General features: G+C 43.7%; 2 protein-coding genes across 2 annotated transcripts in view; both read left to right on the top strand.

The window, feature by feature from the left end:
- Positions 1 to 7,808, top strand: part of cnksr3 (cnksr family member 3) — a 43,237-nt gene extending 35,429 nt beyond the window's left edge. Inside the window, exons 7-13 of the mRNA XM_085770747.1 lie at positions 547 to 606; positions 1,143 to 1,211; positions 2,104 to 2,253; positions 5,290 to 5,408; positions 5,972 to 6,135; positions 6,256 to 6,342; positions 7,452 to 7,808. Coding sequence (XP_085626873.1) covers positions 547 to 606; positions 1,143 to 1,211; positions 2,104 to 2,253; positions 5,290 to 5,408; positions 5,972 to 6,135; positions 6,256 to 6,342; positions 7,452 to 7,804 — 1,002 coding nt within the window. The 3' untranslated portion in view covers positions 7,805 to 7,808. The remainder of the gene's footprint in view (positions 1 to 546; positions 607 to 1,142; positions 1,212 to 2,103; positions 2,254 to 5,289; positions 5,409 to 5,971; positions 6,136 to 6,255; positions 6,343 to 7,451) is intronic.
- A 4,213-nt stretch (positions 7,809 to 12,021) lies between these two features.
- LOC146961136 (interactor protein for cytohesin exchange factors 1-like) lies at positions 12,022 to 21,910 on the top strand. Its single transcript, XM_085771665.1, has 9 exons — positions 12,022 to 12,124; positions 13,875 to 14,077; positions 15,493 to 15,566; positions 16,394 to 16,465; positions 16,702 to 16,757; positions 18,215 to 18,454; positions 19,551 to 19,711; positions 20,353 to 20,547; positions 21,812 to 21,910. Exons 2-9 carry the CDS (start codon positions 13,919 to 13,921, stop codon positions 21,908 to 21,910), a joined length of 1,056 nt encoding a protein of 351 aa, XP_085627791.1. The 5' UTR covers positions 12,022 to 12,124; positions 13,875 to 13,918.
- Positions 21,911 to 21,998: the final 88 nt, after the last annotated feature.

Genomic DNA, 21,998 nt, shown 5'->3' with positions numbered 1-21,998 from the left:
TTCGACCAGTATGTTTTTTTCAGGGTCGATACCGATACTGATTATTAGTTATCAAGGAAACCGATATTTAGAACTGATATTAATTTGCAGTAAAAATGAAAAACTTGGTGTCAGAATAACCTTTAACCAATATGAAAACAGCACATTTCATTTCATTTCATTTCATTTATTTGTTTATTTGTAACGGACTCTGCATATTCATGAAGGACAAGAACAACATATATATACAATATACCACACAGTAGCTTCGTGATGTCATTACACAGCATTTTATTGGATCTAAAGGTCTGAGATGGAAACGCACTTGAACTGGCGTTATTCAGATTAATAGTTTATTATTGATCTTCAGATAATTAAATAGAAACAAAACCCACATACAGGTTGACCTCAGAAACACAAACAGGTAGTTTACTGCCCTCAGCACAGAACCAGAACCAGAAACCACCAGAGGAACCACACGAGTGTATTTATACACACACTCTATACACACACACACACACACACACACAGACACACACTGATCCTGTAAGTCTGTGTCTTCTCCAGGGGATCTACATCAAGTCCACGTACGACGGCCTCCACGTCATCACAGGAACCACAGAGAACGTGAGTCAGCTGCTCGTTGTGCTCTGCTCTTCACATGTTTTCACTCATTCATTTCATTTCACTATTTATTTAGAGCTTATATATAAAAATAAAAAAAAATTGATGCAACAGAACACAACATGAACTGAAAACCAGTTAAACAAACAGACAACATCATTCCTGATAACAAAAAAGCCCAAAAAGTAGCAGGAGGAAGTGTAACACGTAGTCCTACTCCTACGTACACATAGAAAAACTAAAATGTTTCTGTCCTGCACATAATGAATAAGGTTTAAAGAACAAAAGAAACAAAAAAGAGCAAAAAGCAACAACAAAAACTGAAAAAAATCTACCCATGACCATCAGGAAACATTGAAACAACCTATTCCCTTCTATATTTCATGAAAACCATTTCCTTATTATATATCTGTTTGGAATATATTTATATTTATGCATTCTTTCTTTTAGCAACTCGTCTATTGTTGTGTGTAAACCTTTATTACGTAGTTGTACAGTAATCCCTCCCTCACGCTCTCTGTGTCTCCGTGTGGCTTCAGTCTGCTGCAGATAAAACCCAGAGGATCCACGCTGGAGACGAAGTCGTCCAGGTCAACAAACAGACCGTGGTGAGTTCAAGGTCCAAGAGGGGAAAAAAAAAAGCTCCACATGTTCTGCTTTTATCCATTTTTTAGATGAGAAGATCAATACCAGTAAAACCTAATTACCTTTAATTGTCGGTGCAAGCTATTTTTAGAACGGCGGAGCAGAGCCGTGAGCTGCTCAGAGCTACGCTATGGAGGCTCATTATGGGATTTCTTGGTTTCCCTCATCATCAAACTCATCAAATACACAATCCAACAACTCCACAACGCTCTGGTGGACAAGTTGTGAGCTGCACATTCACCACGCTATGAGATAATAACACAACGTTACCACACAGAGTTGTTGTAGAGGGAAATACAGAGACTGTTGATGAAAAACTGTCCCTGAAGGCAACGTGCATCAGCGGTTTTACATGAATTTCCCTCTAAAACAACTCTGTGTGGTAACGTTGTGTTATTATCTCATAGCGTGGTGAATGTGCAGCTCACAACTTGTCCACCAGAGCGTTGTGGAGTTGTTGGATTGTGTATTTGATGAGTTTGATGGGGGAAACCAAAGAAATCCCATAATGAGCCTCCGTAGCGTAGCTCTGAGCAGCTCACGGCTCTGCTCCACCGTTCTAAAAATAGCTTGCACCGACAATTAAAGGTAACAAACCTACTGCCTACTTACTACCTACCTACCTACTTGCCGAAATGTTGAACTATCCCTTTAAAAGGAAATCTGTGTGTTTATTGGTGAAGCCGTGAGCTATGGAACACTTTATCATGGTTTCTGGTTTATTATGTTTGGATGATGAAACGTTAAAAGTGTGAATGAATCTGAAGCTGAAGCTGAAGCTAACGGCCTGTAGCCGCTCCCTGATTGGCTGCAGCTGACCCCGCTCTGCTCTGCTCTGCTCTGTGATTGGTCCAGGTGGGCTGGCAGCTGAAGCACCTGGTGGAGAAGCTGCGGGCGGAGACGGGCAGCGTGGCGCTGGTGCTGAAGAAGAGGCCGTCCGGCGTCTCGGGAGGCTTCGCCGCCGCGCCGCTCAAGAACCTGCGCTGGAGGCCGCCGCTCGTACAGGTACCTGAACACACCACACAGACACACAACAACACAGACACACAACAACACAGACACACAACAACACAGACACACAACATGTGAACAGAAACAGGTTTCAGTGAATCCACACAAGGTTTTTTTGGCAACGCTCTCTAAAGCCAGACCCTTGTTATAGTAGATGAAAAAGAAGAATTATAAGGCTACAAAAACCAAACGGATTTTATTTTATCGTGATTATACACGTATACCAATATATTCATGGGTAGGATATTCAGATTTTAAAGCTATAGTGCGTAACTTCTATCGCCCCCTAGAGGATTTCTGCGTTATTACAACGATACGGCCGGCACCTCAATATGGCGTCTGGCCCGGTGTAACCCGCCCCACCGCTACCGCTTGTCTCTCTCTCTCTTCTGCCGAACGGGAAGACTTTTTCTTTTTAGTAGGATCCACTTCTGAACCTCTTGGTCACTTTTTCAGGTTCTCCGCCATGTTGCTTCTAGCAGCGCTCTCCTCCCCCCTCCCTTCTCGTTGTCAGGTAAAACCCAGTAGAACGCGTTATGCTGTGTTCCAGGCTGTTGAACCCGTAAGTTACGGCTTCAAGTCACGACTTTGTAGCGTTCCAGGCAACCCATAACTCGTGTTTTTCCGACCTGTTACCCGTGAAAGTCACTATAACGGCCGTCAAACTCGTAACTTCCGAACCGTGAACTCGTACCAGATCGAACTGGTACGACTTCACAGGTCGGAAAAACATCCATCCGGGTTGTCTGGAACACACCATTGTTTCCTGTGAGCCAGCGCGGGAATGTCTCCAAAGACATCAAATACAAAAACAACAAATACTGAAAAATACGGCGAGGTGTTGGAGGAGCCGAACGGCTTAATCAGCGTTGTATCATCTCCTCTTGTAGCGGCTTGGGTGAAACAGAGATTTACAGACACATAGAAGTTACGCACTATAGCTTTAAATCACATTTTGCTTCTGAATCCACCAAACTGCTGGAATCAGAATAATCCGAATAAAATGTTTTGAACGACACAAACTGAGGGTTTGATCTAATCTGATCTCAGAATATGTTTTTATTTAGTTTTGAAACAACCCGTTTCAAAACAAAACAAACAGATTTTACTTTTGAGCAACTGAACCCATGAATCCAGACGGAGGTGGAGGAAGTTCTGACTCAACAATGGATCCTTCTTGTCTCTTCCTGGAGCCGATAGGAAACTTTCCCAACATGAGGCAGAGTTGATGTCAGCCCCGATGACTCATACGTTACTTTCACAATGTGACAATTCTGAATTCACCTTCGGGGCCTTTGTGTATTCAGGATGTGTGTGTGTGTGTGTGTGTGTGTGTGTGTGTGTGTCGGGGGCAGATAGACTCACTCTCTATTTAAAACAGATCTGAGGTCACTCCCTGCCTGCGTTCAGTTCAAAGGTCATCAGCGCCTCCGATCGCCCACAATGCATCTGTGTAGTGACCTCACACTGCACGTGAAGGTTATTTCCACTGGTCTATGATTAATCTGTTCATTTAGTTCATAAAACAGAGAGATGAGGGTGTTTAGAGCTGAATGATCAGTGTCACTATAAATAAAAGCTGTAAATCCCGACCGACTCGATCAATAACTGGAAACTGACTCTGAGCTTTTTAGGGGTTTTTTTTCTTTCTGCTGCGTCTTAAACTTTGGGTTTTTCCAGCTCAGACGAAAGCAGAAGAATTTCCTGTTTATAGCCGAGAGGAAGGAAGGAGAAGAGCTTCGTCTGCTGTTTGTCCTGCAGACCTCGAACGCCTCGCTGTTCTTTTCTGATAAACACCTTCCTCCTCCTCCTCCTTTTCTTCCTCTTCTTCCTCTTCTTCCTCCTCCTGCTCCTCCTAATATAAACCTTTTTGCCCAATAATTTAGTTGTTTATATTTTATATTACCGGTAAGCACGTAATTTATACACATCTTTGGTGTTTTGTATGATATGAAATGAAAAGCCCCATTAATGAGGCTCCCACATGCTGGAGCTTTACACTGTTGACTTGTATCATCAGAACAGACATGTCCTGTGATTTTCAGCTTAAATATGAAAGGAGGCTGAATATCACAGGACAGGCGGCGGTGTTTAGCTCAGTTGGTAGAGCTACCGCCCCATGTGTTGAGGCTATAGTCCTCACTGCAGGCGGCCCCCGGTTCGAATCCCGCATCGAGTGGCCTTATCCTGCGTGTCATTCCCCCTCTCTGCCTCCCGTTTCCTGTCTCTCACTCAACTATCCTATCCATTAAAGGCGAAAAAGCCCACAAAAATATACTTTAAAAAAAAAAAAAATCACAGGACAGTTCTGTTCTGATGATACAAGTCATTGGTCCTGAAATGTGTGTTTCTCTTCTATAAAACACATTCTACATGTTAGAGGTGACCTCTCTCCACACACGGGCTTCCTTCACCTTTTAAACGGGGCAGAGCTCAGTCCCAAGGAACCGGGACAGCCCCCCCCCCATGCACACACGGTTTAACCAAGGCCACGGCCAAAATCACCCATATGACTCGTCTTTGCAGACAGGCAGGGAAAAGCCTGCACTACAGTTGGTTCCCCATTTTTGCGCATGGTGATTGGATGTTTACTCTGGACGCAGCGTTTCTGTGTCCCAGCGCATCGACTCACAGGCGACACAAACAGTGACTGAAAAATATAACACATGTAAACTATTAGAACTCAGTCACGAATGTTACTGTGAGAGACTCCTGATGAAGGAGTAGAAGCAGATGAGACCTTCACTGACGTCTCTCTCTGTCTCTCTGTCCTCTCTCTCTCTGTCTGTCTCTCTCTCTCTCTGTCTCTCTCTCTCTCTCTCTGTCTCTCTCTCTCTCTGTCTGTCTCTCTCTCTCTCTGTCTCTCTCTCTCTCTCTCTGTCTCTCTCTCTCTCTGTCTGTCTCTCTCTCTCTCTGTCTCTCTCTCTGTCTCTCTCTCTCTCTGTCTCTCTCTCTCTCTGTCTGTCTCTCTCTCTCTCTGTCTCTCTCTCTGTCTCTCTGTCTCTCTCTGTCTCTCTCTCTGTCCCTCAGGCGGCCCCGTGTGTCCTCCGACCTCGTCAGTCTGAGTCTTCAGACGTTGTGGGGAAGAGACGAACCACCATCTTGGATCTGTACATCCCTCCTCCTCCTGCAGCGCCGTACGTTCCTCTGTGAGTGTCCACCTTCATCACTGCTCCTCCTCTTCTACCTCCTCCTCCTCCTCTTCTTTCTCCTGCTCATCTTCTTCTTCTTCCCACTTCTCCTCCTCCTCTTCTTCTTTCTCCTCCTCTTCTTCCTCCTCCTCCTCTTCTTGCTCCTCCTCTTCCTCCTCTTCTTTCTCCTCATTTTCTTCTTTCCACTTCTCCTCCTCCTCCTCCTCTTCCTCCTCCTCCTCTTTTTCTTTCTCCTCCTCTTCTTCTTCCTCCTCCTCCGCTTCTTCTTTCTCCTCCTCTTCTTCTTCCTCCTCATTTTCTTCTTTCCACTTCTCCTCCTCCTCCTCTTCTTCCTCCTCCTCTTCCTCTTCTTTCTCCTCCTCATCTTCTTCTTTCTCCTCCTCTTCTTCTTTCTCCTCCTCTTCTTCTTCTTTCTCCTCCTCTTCTTCTTTCTCCTCCTCTTCTTCTTCTTTCTCCTCCTCTTCTTCTTCTTCTTTCTCCTCTTCTTCTTCCTCCTCCTCTTCCTCCTCTTCCTCCTCCTCCTCCTCCTCAGTGTTTAACTCCTCCTCCTCCCTCTGCAGAGACGGTGACATCATCGTGTCTCCACCAGGACCAAAGTCTCCAAACTCTCATCTGGACTCAGACTCACGGAGACGCTTCACGGTGGCCGACGACCACCGGACCCACAACCAGAACCAGAACCAACCAGTCGCCGTCCGCCTGCGACAGCGCTCCTCGTCCCGCTGTGAGCACACAACACACACACACACAGACGCACACACACACACACTTACACACACACTTACACACACACACACAGTAATGATCCAGTCATGTGACTCATTAATATTCATGATGTCATCAGGTAAACCGCGGCCCGTCTCCATGCCGGCCGAGGCCTTCTCAGGTGTGTGTGAGCGGCCGTCCAGGTCCCGAGCTCAGGGGAGGAAAGGTGAGTGTGTCTGTGTGTGTGTGTAAATGTGTGTGTGTGTGTGTGTTTGTAAGTGTGTAAATCTGTGTGTGTGTGTGTGGTGTGTGTGTGTGTGTGTGTGTGTGTGTGTAAATGTGTGTGTGTGTGTGTGTGTTCGTCTCATTAACAGTCGACGGAGGAATTTTCAGCTGTTGATCATTAACCTGAGAACTGATGTTGATTCACAGTCACAGCTCAGTCGCACTTCACCTTCAAGACCTGTGTGTGTGTGTGTGTGTCTGTGTGTGTGTGTGTGTGTTAACAACAGGCCGTTTGTGTGTGTTTTCACGTCAGAGCAGTTACGTAAAGACTCATTTAGAGATCGACTGTTTCCACTGGAACAACATGAAGCTGCTTCTCTTTATTCACTCATTTCATTTCTGTTATAAATCCTTTAGTTCTTGTCATTTTCTGAATGAAGTCACAATAAAATAAAACTTTACACAAACTTTACAACACTTTTAACTTTACATTGTAAAAGAAAACAGTAAAACAGCAAATAGATAAAAACTGAGAAAAGAAAAGACAGAAATTTGAATATTTGTTTATTACTTAAAAAATATATATTTATTCATTTGTTATTCCTGTCTTTTGTTGTTTCTTTTTCGTGCTTCATTCAGTCATTCCAACTCAATCCCTGGCTCATACTCATCCATACTTATATATGGACAAGGGACAGTTTAGTAGTACAGCACATAGAGCTCTGTGATTGGTCGACCTGAGCTGCTGTTGGTGACCTCGTTGAATTTAACAACACAACATGATGATGGTTTCATGGTGAATGAGGAGGAAGCATCAAACTGTGGCTCAGTTTAAACCCTGAACTTCTCTTTCCTTTGTCGTCTTTATTATTTTTTTATTCCTATTATTATTATTATTATTAGACTAGCTGCAACAATTCGATTAATCGAACAATAATCAATTATTAAATTAATCATCAACTGTTTTGATAGTCTAATAATCAGTTTGAGTAGTTTTTTTAATAAAAAAAAAGTCCAGATTCTCTGATTCCAGCTTCTTAAATGTGAATATTTCTGGTTTCTTTGTTCCTTTATGACAATAAACTGAGTCTCTCTTTGGTTTGTCTCCAGGTGCGGACGTGCTCCCCCGTTACCTTAGCAACGAGGGCATCAGCGGCGTGCCGGAGGAGGAGGAGCCGTGCTTCCCGCTGCCGTACCGCGGCCACCCGTCGGTCCGCGGCGTCGACCACATCCGAGGCAGCCGCTGCTTCATCGACGCCAACCTGCACAACAGCGCCACCATCCCCTACCAGGAGGCGGCCGCAGCCAAGAAGGCGGCTCCGCCCGCCAGCTCCGCTACCGCCGTCGCCATGGCAACCGCCGCCACTGCTGCTGCTCCACCGCCGCCGCCTCAGGCCGCCGGGAAACAGTCGACGTCGCTGCTCGGAGGCTGGTTGGCTCGACTACGGCTGCTCAGCCACTGACGACGAGGAGAGTGTGAGGTCAGACCTGAGAGACTGGACGGGTCCAGAAGAACTGATGATGATGACGACGAGGACGAAGGAGCTGATTTAAGCCCTAAATCAGTCACTGTGCGTGCAGTAACCATGGAGATAGAGCCGTATCGCCCGTAATTAGCTTAGCTCAAACACTGGAAGTGTATGGGTAGTGTTAGCCTGCCTCCACCTAAAGTCATCAGAGAAACTCTTCAGCAACTCTAAACGGAAACCGGCGGGCCGATCTTCGTCTCAGAGCTGACAAAACTCTCCGGTAAGGCATCTTGAGCGGTCAAATGCCGCTAACGGGACCAGATCGGTCAAAACGGAGGGTTCAAGCAAAGACGCTTTATTTCGGTTCAAGCTAGCTACATCGAGGGTAGGTTAGCTTCCTGTTTCAAAGTAAAAGCACAAATTCTATCGTCATGGTTTTCTGTATGTAAAGGGCAACGGGTGTTTTATTTTGTGAAAGTAACCGGAAGTGCGTTGGTCACAACGGCTAGCTTGAGTAGCGCCAAATTCGTCCCAACACAATTGTAAACAGCTGGTATTTAGACAAATTAACGACACACTGCTGATCTAAACGGCTACTTTCTCACCTAAACATGTTTGAAATGTTGATAAAGTGATATATTTACAGAGTTTAGAGCTAAAATGAAATCAGCTTCTGACTGCTGATTTCCGCTCAGGTAGGAGGCAGGCTAACACTACCCATACACTTCCAGTGTTTGAGCTAAGCTAATTAGCGACTTTAGGTGGAGGCAGGCTAACACTACCTATACACTTCCAGTGTTTGAGCTAAGCTAATTAGCGACTTTAGGTGGAGGCAGGCTAACACTACCTATACACTTCCAGCGTTTGAGCTAAGCTAATTACGGGCGATACGGCTCTATCTCCCTTGTTACTGCACGCACAGTCGAAAGGATGGTGTCCATCTGCTGGTCATGGACTCGGGAGTGAGGCAAGACACGAAGAAAAAAAAATGTTGGCGTATCCCTTTAACGAGTTTGAGCTGCTGAAACGTTTAACGATGTTTTTTCTTTCATCATCGATCAGAGTTTTAATTTTTAAAAGTGTTTGTCTCAGAGATCTGGAGAAGACGGAGCTGGTTTTCATTTTCAACAGGTTTCACTTTCTTTTCATCCCACAAGAATCAATATTGATAATAATCCTGATAACGATCATAATCAATCAAATCTATGGATATTTTATCAGTGTTTGTGATGAATGAAACATCTGTAAACATCAGCACCTCCTCCTCCTCTGGACTCATCATGATGTAAATACGTTTCTGCTTTTATCGACTGTTTTTAAATGAAAATGCCTCGACACTGTAAATGATGCTTCACTCGGCTGTTACTATGGAAACCTCTTCTTAAGGGAAATAAAGAGACAAATAAGAACATTAATAAATTGTTTATATGACGTTTAACATTTTCAGGAAGAAGGAACAAAAACATTTATCTTGAAATCAGGTTTATTTTTGATGCTTTTGGATGTTTTATCTTGAGAAAACTGAAACTCTCTGGAGGAGTTCCTCAGGGAACCATCATAGATCCTCTGACGTTTCCCCAAAGAGCTGTTTGTTTTTTTATTTTTGATAAATGTAAATGTCTCTGGTTCGTGTTCGGTGCCTTAAAACTGACGACACATTGTGTCAGAGTCATGACAAACTGTAGATATCACACAGCTGAATATGAAATATGGACGAAATACTGTATGTTTTTATTATTTTCTATCACAAAGATTCTGTTTAAAGTGAGACGATGCTACATTTTAAAGAATGAGTTCAAGATGAATGAGCTCATAAATTAAAAAAAAGTTGAATTGATCAGTGGTGTAAAAAGTGTAGAAGCAGAGAAGTCGGTCACATGTTACAAGAATATTCATATGAAAATATATTTTTCAAAGTACTGATTATGCAGAATATAATAATATATATTTTGCTGTTGATGTTAAAATCTTTATATTCTGCTGAGTAACTGTAAATCATAATTTATTTTCATCGTATATTTTGTCAATAATCTGAATCCTTTAAATAAAACAGAAACTAAAAGTATCAGAGAAAAGCAGGAGATGAGTAAAAGTACTTAGTTACTTTCTGCCACTGAGAGACACTGTTGATCAAAATGAAAACATTGAGATTTAATTTTCTGTGAGGCATCATGGGAAATGTAGTGAAATCTTCCGGTAATGACCCTGTGTGTCCACAGGAGGCGCCGTTCAGCTTCAGGTCGATCACATGATCAGTGTTTGAATCTGATGCTCTGTAACTCCTCAAACTTTTCAAAATAAAAGTGCAATTTGTTTTAAAAAAGTTAAACTTTTCTTTCAGTTTCATTCACACGATGATGTCATAAATGAATATAAACACAAAACATTTATAAAACTTCAACTCACATGAATGAAACTCTTGTGTTTTTATTATTAATATACATTTTTCACATTAAAACAGTCTTAAGGACAGTGTGATGTGGTGAAAACACAGGGAGCACTAAGTGGACGTTGAGTCGTCACTGATTGGTCAGTGGAGTTAATTACATCACAAACAACAGGAAGTTGTCAGTGTAAAATACAAACATAGATGAAGATGAATCCATTATTAACAACAACATCAACACAATTTAAAACAGACTGAAGTGTCTGAGTGACTGTGAAGGAGCTGAATGTGAAGGTTTCACCGTCACTGAGCTCCATCTAGTGGAGAAGATCTGAACTGCACCACAGTGAAAAACAACCTGATTCACCCTCTGCTCATTTCATTAGTTAATAAAAACAATGATTGTAATAATATTTATCAATAGAATAAGCGCTTTTAACATCAGAAATGTAATTCAGCTCAGTGCAAAGACAGAAACAACAATTTAGACAAATTCAAACAAAGTCGTGTCAAGAGTCCCTGGGGGAAAAGAAGTGGTGAAAAAAGCACATAAAAAGGGGGTTATTTCCAAAAAACTGAATGCAAATTGAATTTGGTTTGAGGGGATTAGACCAGTCTTGGATATGTCATTGATGAGTAGCAACACTGATTTCCTGGGGTTTGTAGTTTTTTGTCCACAGGACTCTCAGAACCAAACTGGTGCATGTAGGCCTACCACATTGGACAAAAGTGTCCAACATGTTTGACGCCATATATAAGGTATATGTGAGAATTGTTTTCCAGTTTTTTTTCCATGAATCTTCTTATCCATTTCTCCTCTATTGATCCAACCCATTGATTTGATTAATTTCAGACTTTTAACCCCTTCAATGCCAGAAAATAGAGTCCCTGGGGGAAAAAAGTGGTGAAAAAAGCACATAAAAGGGGGGTTACTTCCAAAAAACTGAATGCAAATTGAATTTGGTTCGGGGGGATTAGATCAGTCTTGGATATGTCATTGATGAGTAGCAACATTGATTTCCTGGGATTTGTAGTTTTTTGTCCACGGGACTCTCAGAACCAAACTGGCACATGTAGGCCTACCACATTGGACAAAAGTGTCCAATGTGTTTGAAGCCATAAAAAAGGCATATTTTACTATTTTTTCCAGTTTTTTTTGCATGAATCTTCTTATCCACCTCTCTTCTATTGATCCAAACCATTGATTTAATTAATTTTAGACATTTAACCCCTTCAATGCCAGAAAATAGAGTCCCTGGGGGGAAAAAGTGGTGAAAAAAGCACATAAAAGGGGGGTTATTTCCAAAAAACTGAATGCAAATTGATTTTGGTTTGGGGGGATTAGATCAGTCTTGGATATGTCATTGATGAGCAGCAACACTGATTTCCTGGGATTTGTAGTTTTTCTGTAGTGTCAGATTAAAAGTGAAACAGATTGAGCTGCTGCTGCAGAGTGGACAGCACCTGTCAACACCACACTGATCCTAAAAGACCTTAAACCTTCAGTCCAACCTCTGCTCTCCTCTGCTCTGCTCTGACAGACAGATGTGCTGCTGCAGATGTTGTTCAGCAACACCTCGACTCTGCATCGACAACAAAAACCAACAAAAACAAAAAAAACTTAAATGTGAAAGTTTCAGCGAGTTGAAAACAAAGAGGAAGTGTCAGAGCGACGGCGGATGAATCATAAAGAACATGTGAAACAGGAAGGATGCCGTCGCCAAGGCGATGTGGCGTCTCTGAGTGTGTGTGAGTGTGAGATAGTGCATGCATGTGTGTGTGTGTGTGTGTGCATGTGTGTGTGTGTGTGTGTGTGTTTCTGAGAGTGTGATTTAGCCTCTGTGGTCTCTGGGTCGTCGTTGAGTCTCCGGCTGCAGCTCCGTCAGTCGGCTGCAGACGCCACGAGCTGCCGGACGTCCAGGCTGCAGGTAAGAGCTCACCACACAGGTCAGAGGTCAGCTGACACCTTCACTGACCTCAGGAAACGTGTGTGTGTGTGTGTGTGTTGAGGTCTGAGTGTTTGAGTTTTACTGTAAAAACCAGAAGTTTTACAGTAAAAGCAGAAGTTTCAGATCCACAGGTTCATAAAGAGACGAGTTGTGTTTTACATCAGAGCAACGTTAATGTGGAGTTTTACCGTTGTTGTCTTACACACACACACACACACACACACACACACACACACACACACACACACACACACACACACACACACACACACACACAGTAAATGAGATGAACATGACAGCAGCTTTGTTCACATCACACATGAGCGGTCGCTGTGATCAACAACACACAGAAGAACTCATGAGCTGGTTATAATCTACACTGTTATTATCATTAACAAAGAGCGAAACTGTTGTTATTGTCACTGTTATAACTCACAGGCTCAGTCTTCATAATAATAATAATAATAATAATATATTATGATTTGGTGCAATACAAATGAAGCTGAATTAAATTGACACTAAATTCTGTCCAAGTCGTTTCTACATGAGTCTGTAGCGTGTGAACAGAGTCTTACCACCGTGACGAGGTGATTCTAGTTCTTGGTATTTGCAGGACTTCTCCACTGTGTGTGTCTGTGTGTGTGTGTGTGTGTGTGTGTGTGTGTGTGTGTGTGTGTGTGTGTGAGCGTGTGTATTAAGGTCAGATATGAACAAAGGCTCCAGAGCAGCCCCTAAATAAACTCAGTGGTCCGTGGTCACAGTCAAGTCTCGCACTCTTCACAAACTAAAACACAGTCTCACACAAACAGTTGACTGTTCACGGCACCGCTACGGTGGCCCTGAGGGACCAACACACACAAACACAAACACGCTACAAGATCAGAAAACAACCAGAGGACACGATACAGTCTTTAGTTGTTCTTCTTGAATTTAGAAGTTGCACCTGTCAATGAGGTTTGACAATAAGTGGCACTATTATGATTCTAGCTGTTGATTGGCTGTCACTACTTCCTGTTTACAGTTGATCTGGTTTCATATTAAACACAGTAGTCTAGATGGAAACAGGGGTCAAGAAGCACTGTTTTTTTTCCCCCACCAGTTTTTTCTTAGTCTTTGAAGTGTCTATTTTAAGATTCTGACAGGTACCAGGATGAAAAAATGTCCCATGGGGTTTATTTTTAACCCTTTACTACACCTACCCAAAAAACAAACCTGAAAAAACCTAAAAAGAAATTGGCATAGCTCTTGAAGTTAACCAACCACAGAGACAAATAAACACATTTTTCTACACAATTGTTAGCCAAGGAATTCAATAGAATGGTAATTTTTAAGTTTTGAACACATCTTGGACTTGATTTTGGGACAAAAATATCAAAGATTAGCTGAAAATTCTCAAATTCGCATATATCTTCCCCTATACTAAAATCCTGTACAATGGATGAAAACATTTTCAGAGTTTTCTTAATCTCTAATGTGTCTACCTTAAGACTCTGACAGGTACCAGGATGAAAAAATGTCCCATGGGGTTTAAAAAAATCCACTATGTGCTCATTGACCCATCTAGACTACATCTCAAACAGACATAGTGCAGTGGTTTGAGTCTCATTCTTCTGCTCCTTTAAGAACATGATCTACCAGTAGAAACAGAAAATGGAAGTGTCGAGTCGAGTCGAGTCGAGTTTTCACTCTGACCAACGGTGTGATGTTTGATGTTGTTGTTTGTTTCTAGCTTTCACCGCCTGAACCTGCGTCTCCAGGGCGACGGCAGCCATCATGAGTCGGCGCCGCGTGTCCGTCAAAGATCTGGGCGTGGCCGACTGCGAGGGTTGGCTGCAGCGCCGGAGAGAGGGGCGGAGCTTCCTGAGCAGCAGGTGGAAGAAATACTGGTTCATCCTGAAGAAGAGCTGCTTGTACTGGTACACTGACAAGATGGTGAGAACTACTAGTAGCCTAATACTACTAGTACTACAACAAGTACTACTACTACTACTAGTAGTTGTATAGTAGTAGTAGTAGTTGTAGGAGTAGTACTACTACTGCTACAACAACTACAACAACAGTACATTAATAACTCTGGCTCTGGCCTGAGGCTCAGAGGTTACCACGGCAACTTGAGGTGGTTGCCGGGGCGATAGAGGCCACCCCAGGCTGAGGCAGACAGAAATGTAGAGAAAAAGGCGTGATTTTCTGCCTCGGCGCTGGTCTCACATTTGGGCTTATTCCGACCAAACGGTAGCTCCTATCAGGAAAAGAAGCAGACCGTAGTCGTCGTAACGACTTCCTGAACACTTTCATCTGAGTTTGGTGTTTCTACTGTAAATAATTTGGAAACACTAGCGAGTTATAAACAGGGGTCCCTTCTGCTTCTCTCTGAAAATCTTTGTATATAGAGTCAATGAGGAGCAGGGAGAGACCTGGCCTCACTGAGAGACTCACAGTTTAAATTCTGTAAGTCTCTCTGCTGTGATGAACACATTGTTAGAGAGAGGACAAGTTTTTCTACAAATGTTGAAAAAATCATGTGTATAGAGTGTAAATAGTGGCCGTGAGCTAGATAGATAGATAGATAGATAGATAGATAGATAGATAGATAGATAGATAGATAGATAGATAGATAGATGTACTTTTGATGTCATGACTGATGGTATTTCCTATGTGTATGACCTACTTTATTATATTGTTGGGTTTGTATAGATGCGGCTTTCCTCGGGTTGGTCACAGGAGGTGCATCTGTGCTTTAATGTGAAGCTGCTATATGAATGTGAATGGTTTTTTTTAACCTATTTCCAGTATGGTATAATGGTTCCCCCTAGCCATTGACATTTGTCTGTCCAATATGTGTTCCACCTGTTAATTACTTATGTAAATTAGATTGACTGAGTACCTTTTCCTGTGTTAAAAACCTTTCACTTCCTGGTCCAAACACCAGCCTGAAGAGGCCTGATGCCAAACGCGTTGTTGCTCAATAAATCATAGATCACAGTCTAAGTGTGCGGTAGCTATGTTGCCACATTTTGCGCCACACTACCAGCACCTTGACTGTTTGTTCGCTGTGCACGGGCATTTTTCTGATTTTAGATTGATACATCTATCAACATAAACATTAGATAGCCTACAACAAACATAACATGGTTACCATGGTTACCGGTGGTGCGACTGTGAACTCTTCAGTCTCATCAGTGTGGGTGAGAAGGAGGGGATAAAAGTAGGTCAGAGAGTTTCAGCCACAGTCCGAGCTGAGAGAGCTTCCTGTCTCTGAGACTCACACACACACACACACACACACAGACACACACACAGCTCCAGGACAGGTGTTATAGTGACTGTGTGTCCTCTCTCTGTCTCAGGCGCTGAAAGCTGAAGGATTCATCAACTTGTCCGGTTTCACCATCGAAGCGGCCAAACAGTGCAGGAGGAAACAGTACGACTCTGCTTTGCTCTACCTCTCTCTGTCTTCAGAAACCACACACACACACACACACACACAGTCGGTGTGAAGCTGCAGCGACACGTTCACCACACACACAGCTGCTATGTGTGATAACGACTTCTTCAGTTTTAACTTCTTCATTGTTTCTGAGAACTGGTCGTCTTCTCTTCTCTTCTTGGTCATGTGATCACTGAATTAACAGCATCAGCATCTCACACTGTTTATCTATTATATATATATGTGCTTTATTTAATCAACACTGACAGTAATTATCAGTAATAATCAGTTGCACTGTTAACTGATTGGCTATTTAAAGGGACATTGTGTAACTTCTCCTGTTATCTATTCAGGGAAATCGATTATTTGGTTCTTCAGTCTGTTTTTCATTAACCAGTAACCCCTCCCATCAACAAACTGAAGTGTTCCTTTCAGCTCTGAATGGAGCGTTACACTGATGCTGCATTCACCTGCAGTCGGGCAGACGGCCGTCGCTAACAAACCAGATGTCATTTTAGTCACAGAAGTCCAGAGAAAGCCGGTAAAACAATACCACATCGCCATGACAACATATTGTCACGTGTATTGTTTATGCTGTTACGTGCAGCAGCTGTCGTCCGTCTGCCGTCTGCCCAATTTCAGGTGAATGCAGCATGAAAAATACGGTTGAGTCGCTTGTGATTTACAACCGTAACGCTAGATGGGAGGAATTCCTACACAATGTACCTTTAAAATGTGGTATGGACACACGATGCAACATCTAAACTAATTCATAAACAGTAAATGAAACAAATATATAATAATGTGTGTGTGTGTTTCAGTGCGATCACAGCTACTCATCCTCTGGTGGTGACCGTCTTCATCGCTGCCGACAGCTTCAAGGACATGAACAAGTGACTAATTATTATATTATTTGTGTTTAAATGATAATCATCATTTTATTTATTGACACAGTTTAAGGAACCTCATCAATATTATTATTATTACAGTCAATAATTAGTAACTGATAGTACAGTCATAATGTTGAGAAACAATCGGAGGAAGAGGAACTCAGTCAACTTTCATCAACTTCTTTGTTTTTGTGGCAAGTTAAAAAATGCTGAGTCACTGTGTGTGTGTGTGTGTGCAGGTGGATCAGTAAGATGTCAGAAGCTGCTGAGTCATGTGTCATGATCAACACCGACGGTCAGACATCTTTGTTTCTTTCTTTCTTTTATTGTGACATCAGACAGTACGAGTCGATGCCAGAGGTTTAAACGTTACCTTCACTGTGACATCATAATGTGCTGTGACCATAGATGAGAGCAGCAGGTGAGGCCACGCCCCCATTCCGGTGAAAACAAACAGCTGGCTTTGACTGGCGGTAAATACAAATCCTGCCGTAGTCCGTCTTGATTTGGCCTGGAAACCTCCTGCAATAGCTAACGTTTGTCAGGCAGACAGCTACATCATGTTGTTTTACCGAAAAAATTTAAGATTTAGGCAATGTATGTCCATAAATCCTATCGGAGAATGAGCCCACTCAGCGGGGAGAGGTGCGCTGAGTGAAACATGTCAATCAACTGCCGCCGTAGTGCAGCGGTTAGAGCAGGTACTTCCAGTGGGGGCAGCCAAGGATCGAAACTTGTAACTTTGAATTTTTTTCCCCCCTTGTATATTAGCCCACACATTATGTACAATTTTAGAACGGACCTTCGGAAAGTTTCGGAATAACGTTAGTGGATCTTCGGAATGGCCATCGCCCCCTCCCCTGAAATAGTTTACCACACAAGCACATGTGGACTAGCCGGTCCCACGGTTTCAGGCCATTTTGTCCATTCTTCGTACGGCCTCAAGCTATCCACCACTTTATTTTCCCATGATCCATTGCGTCACACCACAACGGAAGTCGGTTTTAGTAGCATTCTAGCTAACTGGTAGCGTTAGCCATAGACATATAAAGAGTTGGCCACCGGTGTAGGCATCAAATGTGGGGGCTCTGGGCTGCCAAAACTGTTTTGACTAATCTGATGTTTGTTAAGTCTATAAAACGAATTACTGAACAAACATGACTATTTCTGTGTGCACGCCTCTGCAACTAGTCATGGTTATATCGTAGCCGTTAGCTTCGCTGCTGCTGACACAGCAGCAGCAAACCAATATCAGGACATCAGCTGTTAAAACCCTCCCGTTGTCGGACACGACATGAAACTACTCCAGTTAGCTCAGTCATGTTGTAACAAAGATATCCGCTGGAAGAAATATTTTTTTCATGGGCCGTTTATTGAGTTATTTAAGACACTGCTAACGGCTAACGGTTAGCCCAGCTAACCTTAATCTAAAATGTAATGAATGGAGTGTCATGGAGACACCCAGCGTCGTTCTCCGGAAAGTGGTGGATAACTCTCTTCTTTTCCTGTCCCACTCTCTTAAGGGGAGGAGGGGAAATCTTATGTTAGGTTCTTTTAAGTTGTTCAACGAACAATATACCACACAACAACTCTCTTTGGCATTGTGGTTTTTTGTATTAGCGCCTATGGAACACACCGAGAACTTCTCCTTTGTTTTCACCGGCGAGGGGGCGTGGCCTTTTACGTGACGTAGGTTTACTGTCTTCTATTGGCCGGTGGGCGGAGCCTAACAATCGCATCTGTCTCCACCAGAGTGTTACAGCGAGGACAGCGACCAGGACGAGGGCGTGTCCACCTGCTCTCAGGACTCGGAGCAGGAAACGGCCGACGGCGAAGCTCCGCCCTCTCCCTCCGAGCCCCGCCCCCCCAGCCCTACGGTCGCCACGGAGACAGACGGAGCCGACGGAGCGGCGTCGTCCATCCCTCTGATCCAGGTGGAAGAGAGAGAGAAAGGACGGGAAGAGGAGGAGGAGGAGGAGGCAGCAGACCAAGGTAAACACCTGGATCCACATCTGGATTAAAGGGATAGTTTACCCAAAATTGACATTTCTGTGAGAAGTTTCAGAGTCCTCCGTGGCTTCTCTGAGTTACAGGGGGTCTCGGCGTAGCAGTGCATGTCCATATGACGGCTGCAAATGAATACCAACTGTCTTCGTAACAAAAAGACACACCAAAAAACATCCAAATACCTCCATGCTGCTCGTCTGTAATGTCCGTCTTGTATTGAAGCCCCAAAATGCAAAATTGTCCCGAAAAAAATTAAATAAGTCTATATATCAAGCTTGTTTTGTAAACGTATTTAATTTTTTTCGGGACAATTTCGCATTTCAGGCCTTCAATCCACCACTTTATTTTCCCATCATCCATTGCGTCACACCACAACGGAAGTTGGTTTTCAATTCCGTTTCACCCCATAGTAGCATTCTAGCGAGCGGCTAACTGGTAGCATTAGCCACCGGTGTAGGTACCAAATGTGGGGGCTCCGGGCTGCCAAAACCGTTTTGACTAAATCTGATGTTTGTCAAGTCTATAAAACGAATTATTGAACAAACATTACTATTTCTGTGTGCACGTTTTTGTAATTAGTCATGGTTATCGTAGTTGTTAGCTTTGCTGCAGCTGACAGCTAACAGCAGCAGCTAAGCTAACACCAGGACGTCAGCTGTTAAAACCCTCCCGTTGTCGGACACGACATGAAACTACTCCAGTTAGCTCAGTCATGTTGGAACTAGGATATCCGCTGGAAATGTTTTTTTTCATGGGCCGTTTATTGAGTCATTTAAGACACTGCTAACGGCTAACGGTTAGCCCAGCTAATCTAAAATGTAATGAATGGAGTGTCATGGCGACACCCAGCGTCATTCTCCTTAAAGTGGTGGATATAAAATGGACATTACATACGAGCAGCATGGAGGTATTTGGATGCTTTTTGTTGTGTCTTTTTGTTACGAAGACAGTTGGTATCCATTTGCAACCGTCATATGGACATGCACTGCTACGCCGAGACCCCCTGTAACTCAGAGAATCCACGGAGGACTCTGAAACTTGAATTTTGGGTGAACTATCCCTTTAAACACACCTGTTTTAGCCCCGCCCCCTGACGAGCTGGAGCACCTGTACCGGCGGCTGAAGGCGGCTCGTCTGTCTCCTCTGGGCCGAGACTTCAGGACGTCGTTCATCAGACGCTGCGAAAACGAGAAGGTGAACGAGAAGCTGCACCTTCTGAGGATCCTCAGGAGCACCGTCAAGGTGAGACACACCTCACACCTGTCTCCTTCTCTTTCTCTCCTCACCTGTCCTCTCCTTCTCTCCTCACCTGTCCTCTCCTTCTCCTCTCACCTGTCCTCTCCTTCTCCCTCTTTCTTTCCTCACCTGTCCTCTCCCTCTCTTTCCTCTCCTTCTCTTTCTCTCCTCACCTGTCCTCTCCTCCTCTCACCTGTCCTCTCCTTCTCTTTCTTTCTTTCCTCACCTCTCTTTCTTTCCTCACCTGTCGTCTCCTTCTCTTTCTTTCTTTCCTCTCCTTCTCTTTCTTTCTTTCCTCACCTGTTCTCTCCTTCTCTTTCTTTCCTCTCCTTCTCTCCTCACCTCTTCTCCTTCTTTCTTTCTTTCCTCACCTCTCTCTTTCCTCACCTGTCTTCTCCTTCTCTTTCTTTCCTCTCCTTCTCTCTCTCTCCTCAGACTAACACGACTCAGCATTTGAGGAATTAAAAAAAAAGAAAAAAGAGAATAATTATCTTATTTTAGCTCCAGACGTCTCACTTCTCCTTTTTCACCCCGTTGCCACGACGACACTCAGCTTCCTCATGAGGTGTCGACTCAAACTAAAACTAAAACCGTCGTGTGTGTGTGTGTGTGTGTGTGTGTGTGTGTGTGAACTCTCCGTCCCTCAGGCCAAGGAGGCGGAGCTCGCGGCGCTGCAGCTGATCCTCGCCGACCCATCGCTCACCGCGCCGGCGTACAGGAAGTGGCGACTGTCCAACCCGGCGCTGCTGCAGGAGATCGGCCGGAGGGGGGCGGGGCCAGCAGAGGAGGGGGCGGGGCCAGCAGAGGAGGGGGCGGGGCCAGCCACAGAGAGGGCGGGGCCAGTAGAGGAGGAGGGGGCGGAGCCAGCAGAGGGGAAGGGGGCGGGGCCAGCCAGCGCCACTGAGCCGAGGCCACGGACAGACTCACAGCAGAGAAACGCTGAGTCAGTGTGAAGCTGCAGGAGAAGACGAACTACGGTGCTGAAGAGGTCAGAGGTCACGGCCTTCATCATCATCATCATCATCATCAGTGACCTTCGCCTCTAGTCGGACGTTTAAACTTTATAACTGTGATAGAGTGGACGTGGACACACACACACACACACAGGTGAGGTCGGACTGAAAGAAGCTTCGAGGGGGCGGAGCTCTGTGATGTCATCGGCTTCCTGTGGGAGTTTAATGTGTTCACAAAACACCTTAAGACTTTCCTTAAAGTCCCTTAAAGGTCCAGTGTGTAATAACAGTTGAGGTTTATTGTTAAAATCTGAATCTACTCCCCATGAATATATTAGTATAAGTTTATAATCGCTATAAAATAAAACCTGTTTGGTTTCCGTAGCCTTATAATTAATCTTTTATATCTACATATAACAAAGGTCTTGCTTTAGACTAGAGTGTCGCCATCTTTGTATGGCAGCCTGAACGGAAAATCCAGCCAGTCAGAGAGCGTCGCCATCTTTGTATGGCAGCCTGAACGGAAAATCCAGCCAGTCAGAGAGCGTGTTTCAAGAGAATAAATAAACCAACTAAGAAGAAAGAGGAAGGAAAGAAGAAGGAGGAAGAAACAGCAGAGAGAGGGAGTGAGTTGGTATTTAGTGAGAAGTTTTTGAGTTATAAACCTTAAAGTTTGCTAATGGATCATCAATGCACTAGTTTTTTTGTCCTCGGAGGCCACCGTCCCTTTGCCGACGAGGGAGGAGTGCTGCAAACTAAAATCTGAATGCTAGAATTTTACACACTGGTCCTTTAAGTCTCCTCATTAAAATGGTCACTTTAGTATTTAAGGTTTTATTCCTTAAGGGAATCACTTAAAAACTGTATGGTTTTCTCACTTGCAACATGAGTTGACAAAGAAATTTAACTTTTACACCTTTAACTAAGGAGAATATCTCCAAAAAAGGCCTTAACTTTCTCCTTAACTAAGGCAAGTTATGAAAACAGGATGATGAGACAGCATCACTATAATCAAACTGTCTCCATGGTAACATAACTTTACTGCAGCAAAATCTAAACGTGTTAAAACTTCTCTTAACTTTAATTAACTCCCTCAGTTAAGGGGAAATATTAAAGTAGAAAACTTTAAGGTGTTTTGTGCAACTGGCTGCAGGTTGGTGCTGCCCCCTACGGTCCAGACCGAGTCTGTGCACGACAACAGGAGGCGTTGTCATGGAAACACAGGGTCCTAGAGCCTGATGGAGCTTCATAAAGAGACGGGAACCAGTAAAACCAGCAGCTCCTCTGATGTGGTTCATGTTTAATATCATTTATGTATTTTTTTTATTGTGTTTTAAGTG

This window comes from Trachurus japonicus, chromosome 24 (genome assembly GCF_045865225.1).
Source record: "Trachurus japonicus isolate A0001 chromosome 24, Traja_1.0".
Lineage (NCBI taxonomy): Eukaryota > Metazoa > Chordata > Actinopteri > Carangiformes > Carangidae > Trachurus > Trachurus japonicus.
The sequence above is the reverse complement of the archived record's forward strand: the minus strand, read 5'-3'. Positions and strand labels throughout refer to the sequence as shown.

Bases quoted from the DNA above. Each gene is read 5' to 3' on its own strand.
- LOC146961136 (XM_085771665.1), top strand. From the start codon at position 13,919: ATGAGTCGGCGCCGCGTGTCCGTCAAAGATCTGGGCGTGGCCGACTGC. The intron at 14,078-15,492 runs GTGAGAACTACT...TCTCTGTCTCAG, and splicing joins ACTGGTACACTGACAAGATG to GCGCTGAAAGCTGAAGGATT. The intron at 18,455-19,550 runs GTAAACACCTGG...CACCTGTTTTAG, and splicing joins GGAGGAGGCAGCAGACCAAG to CCCCGCCCCCTGACGAGCTG.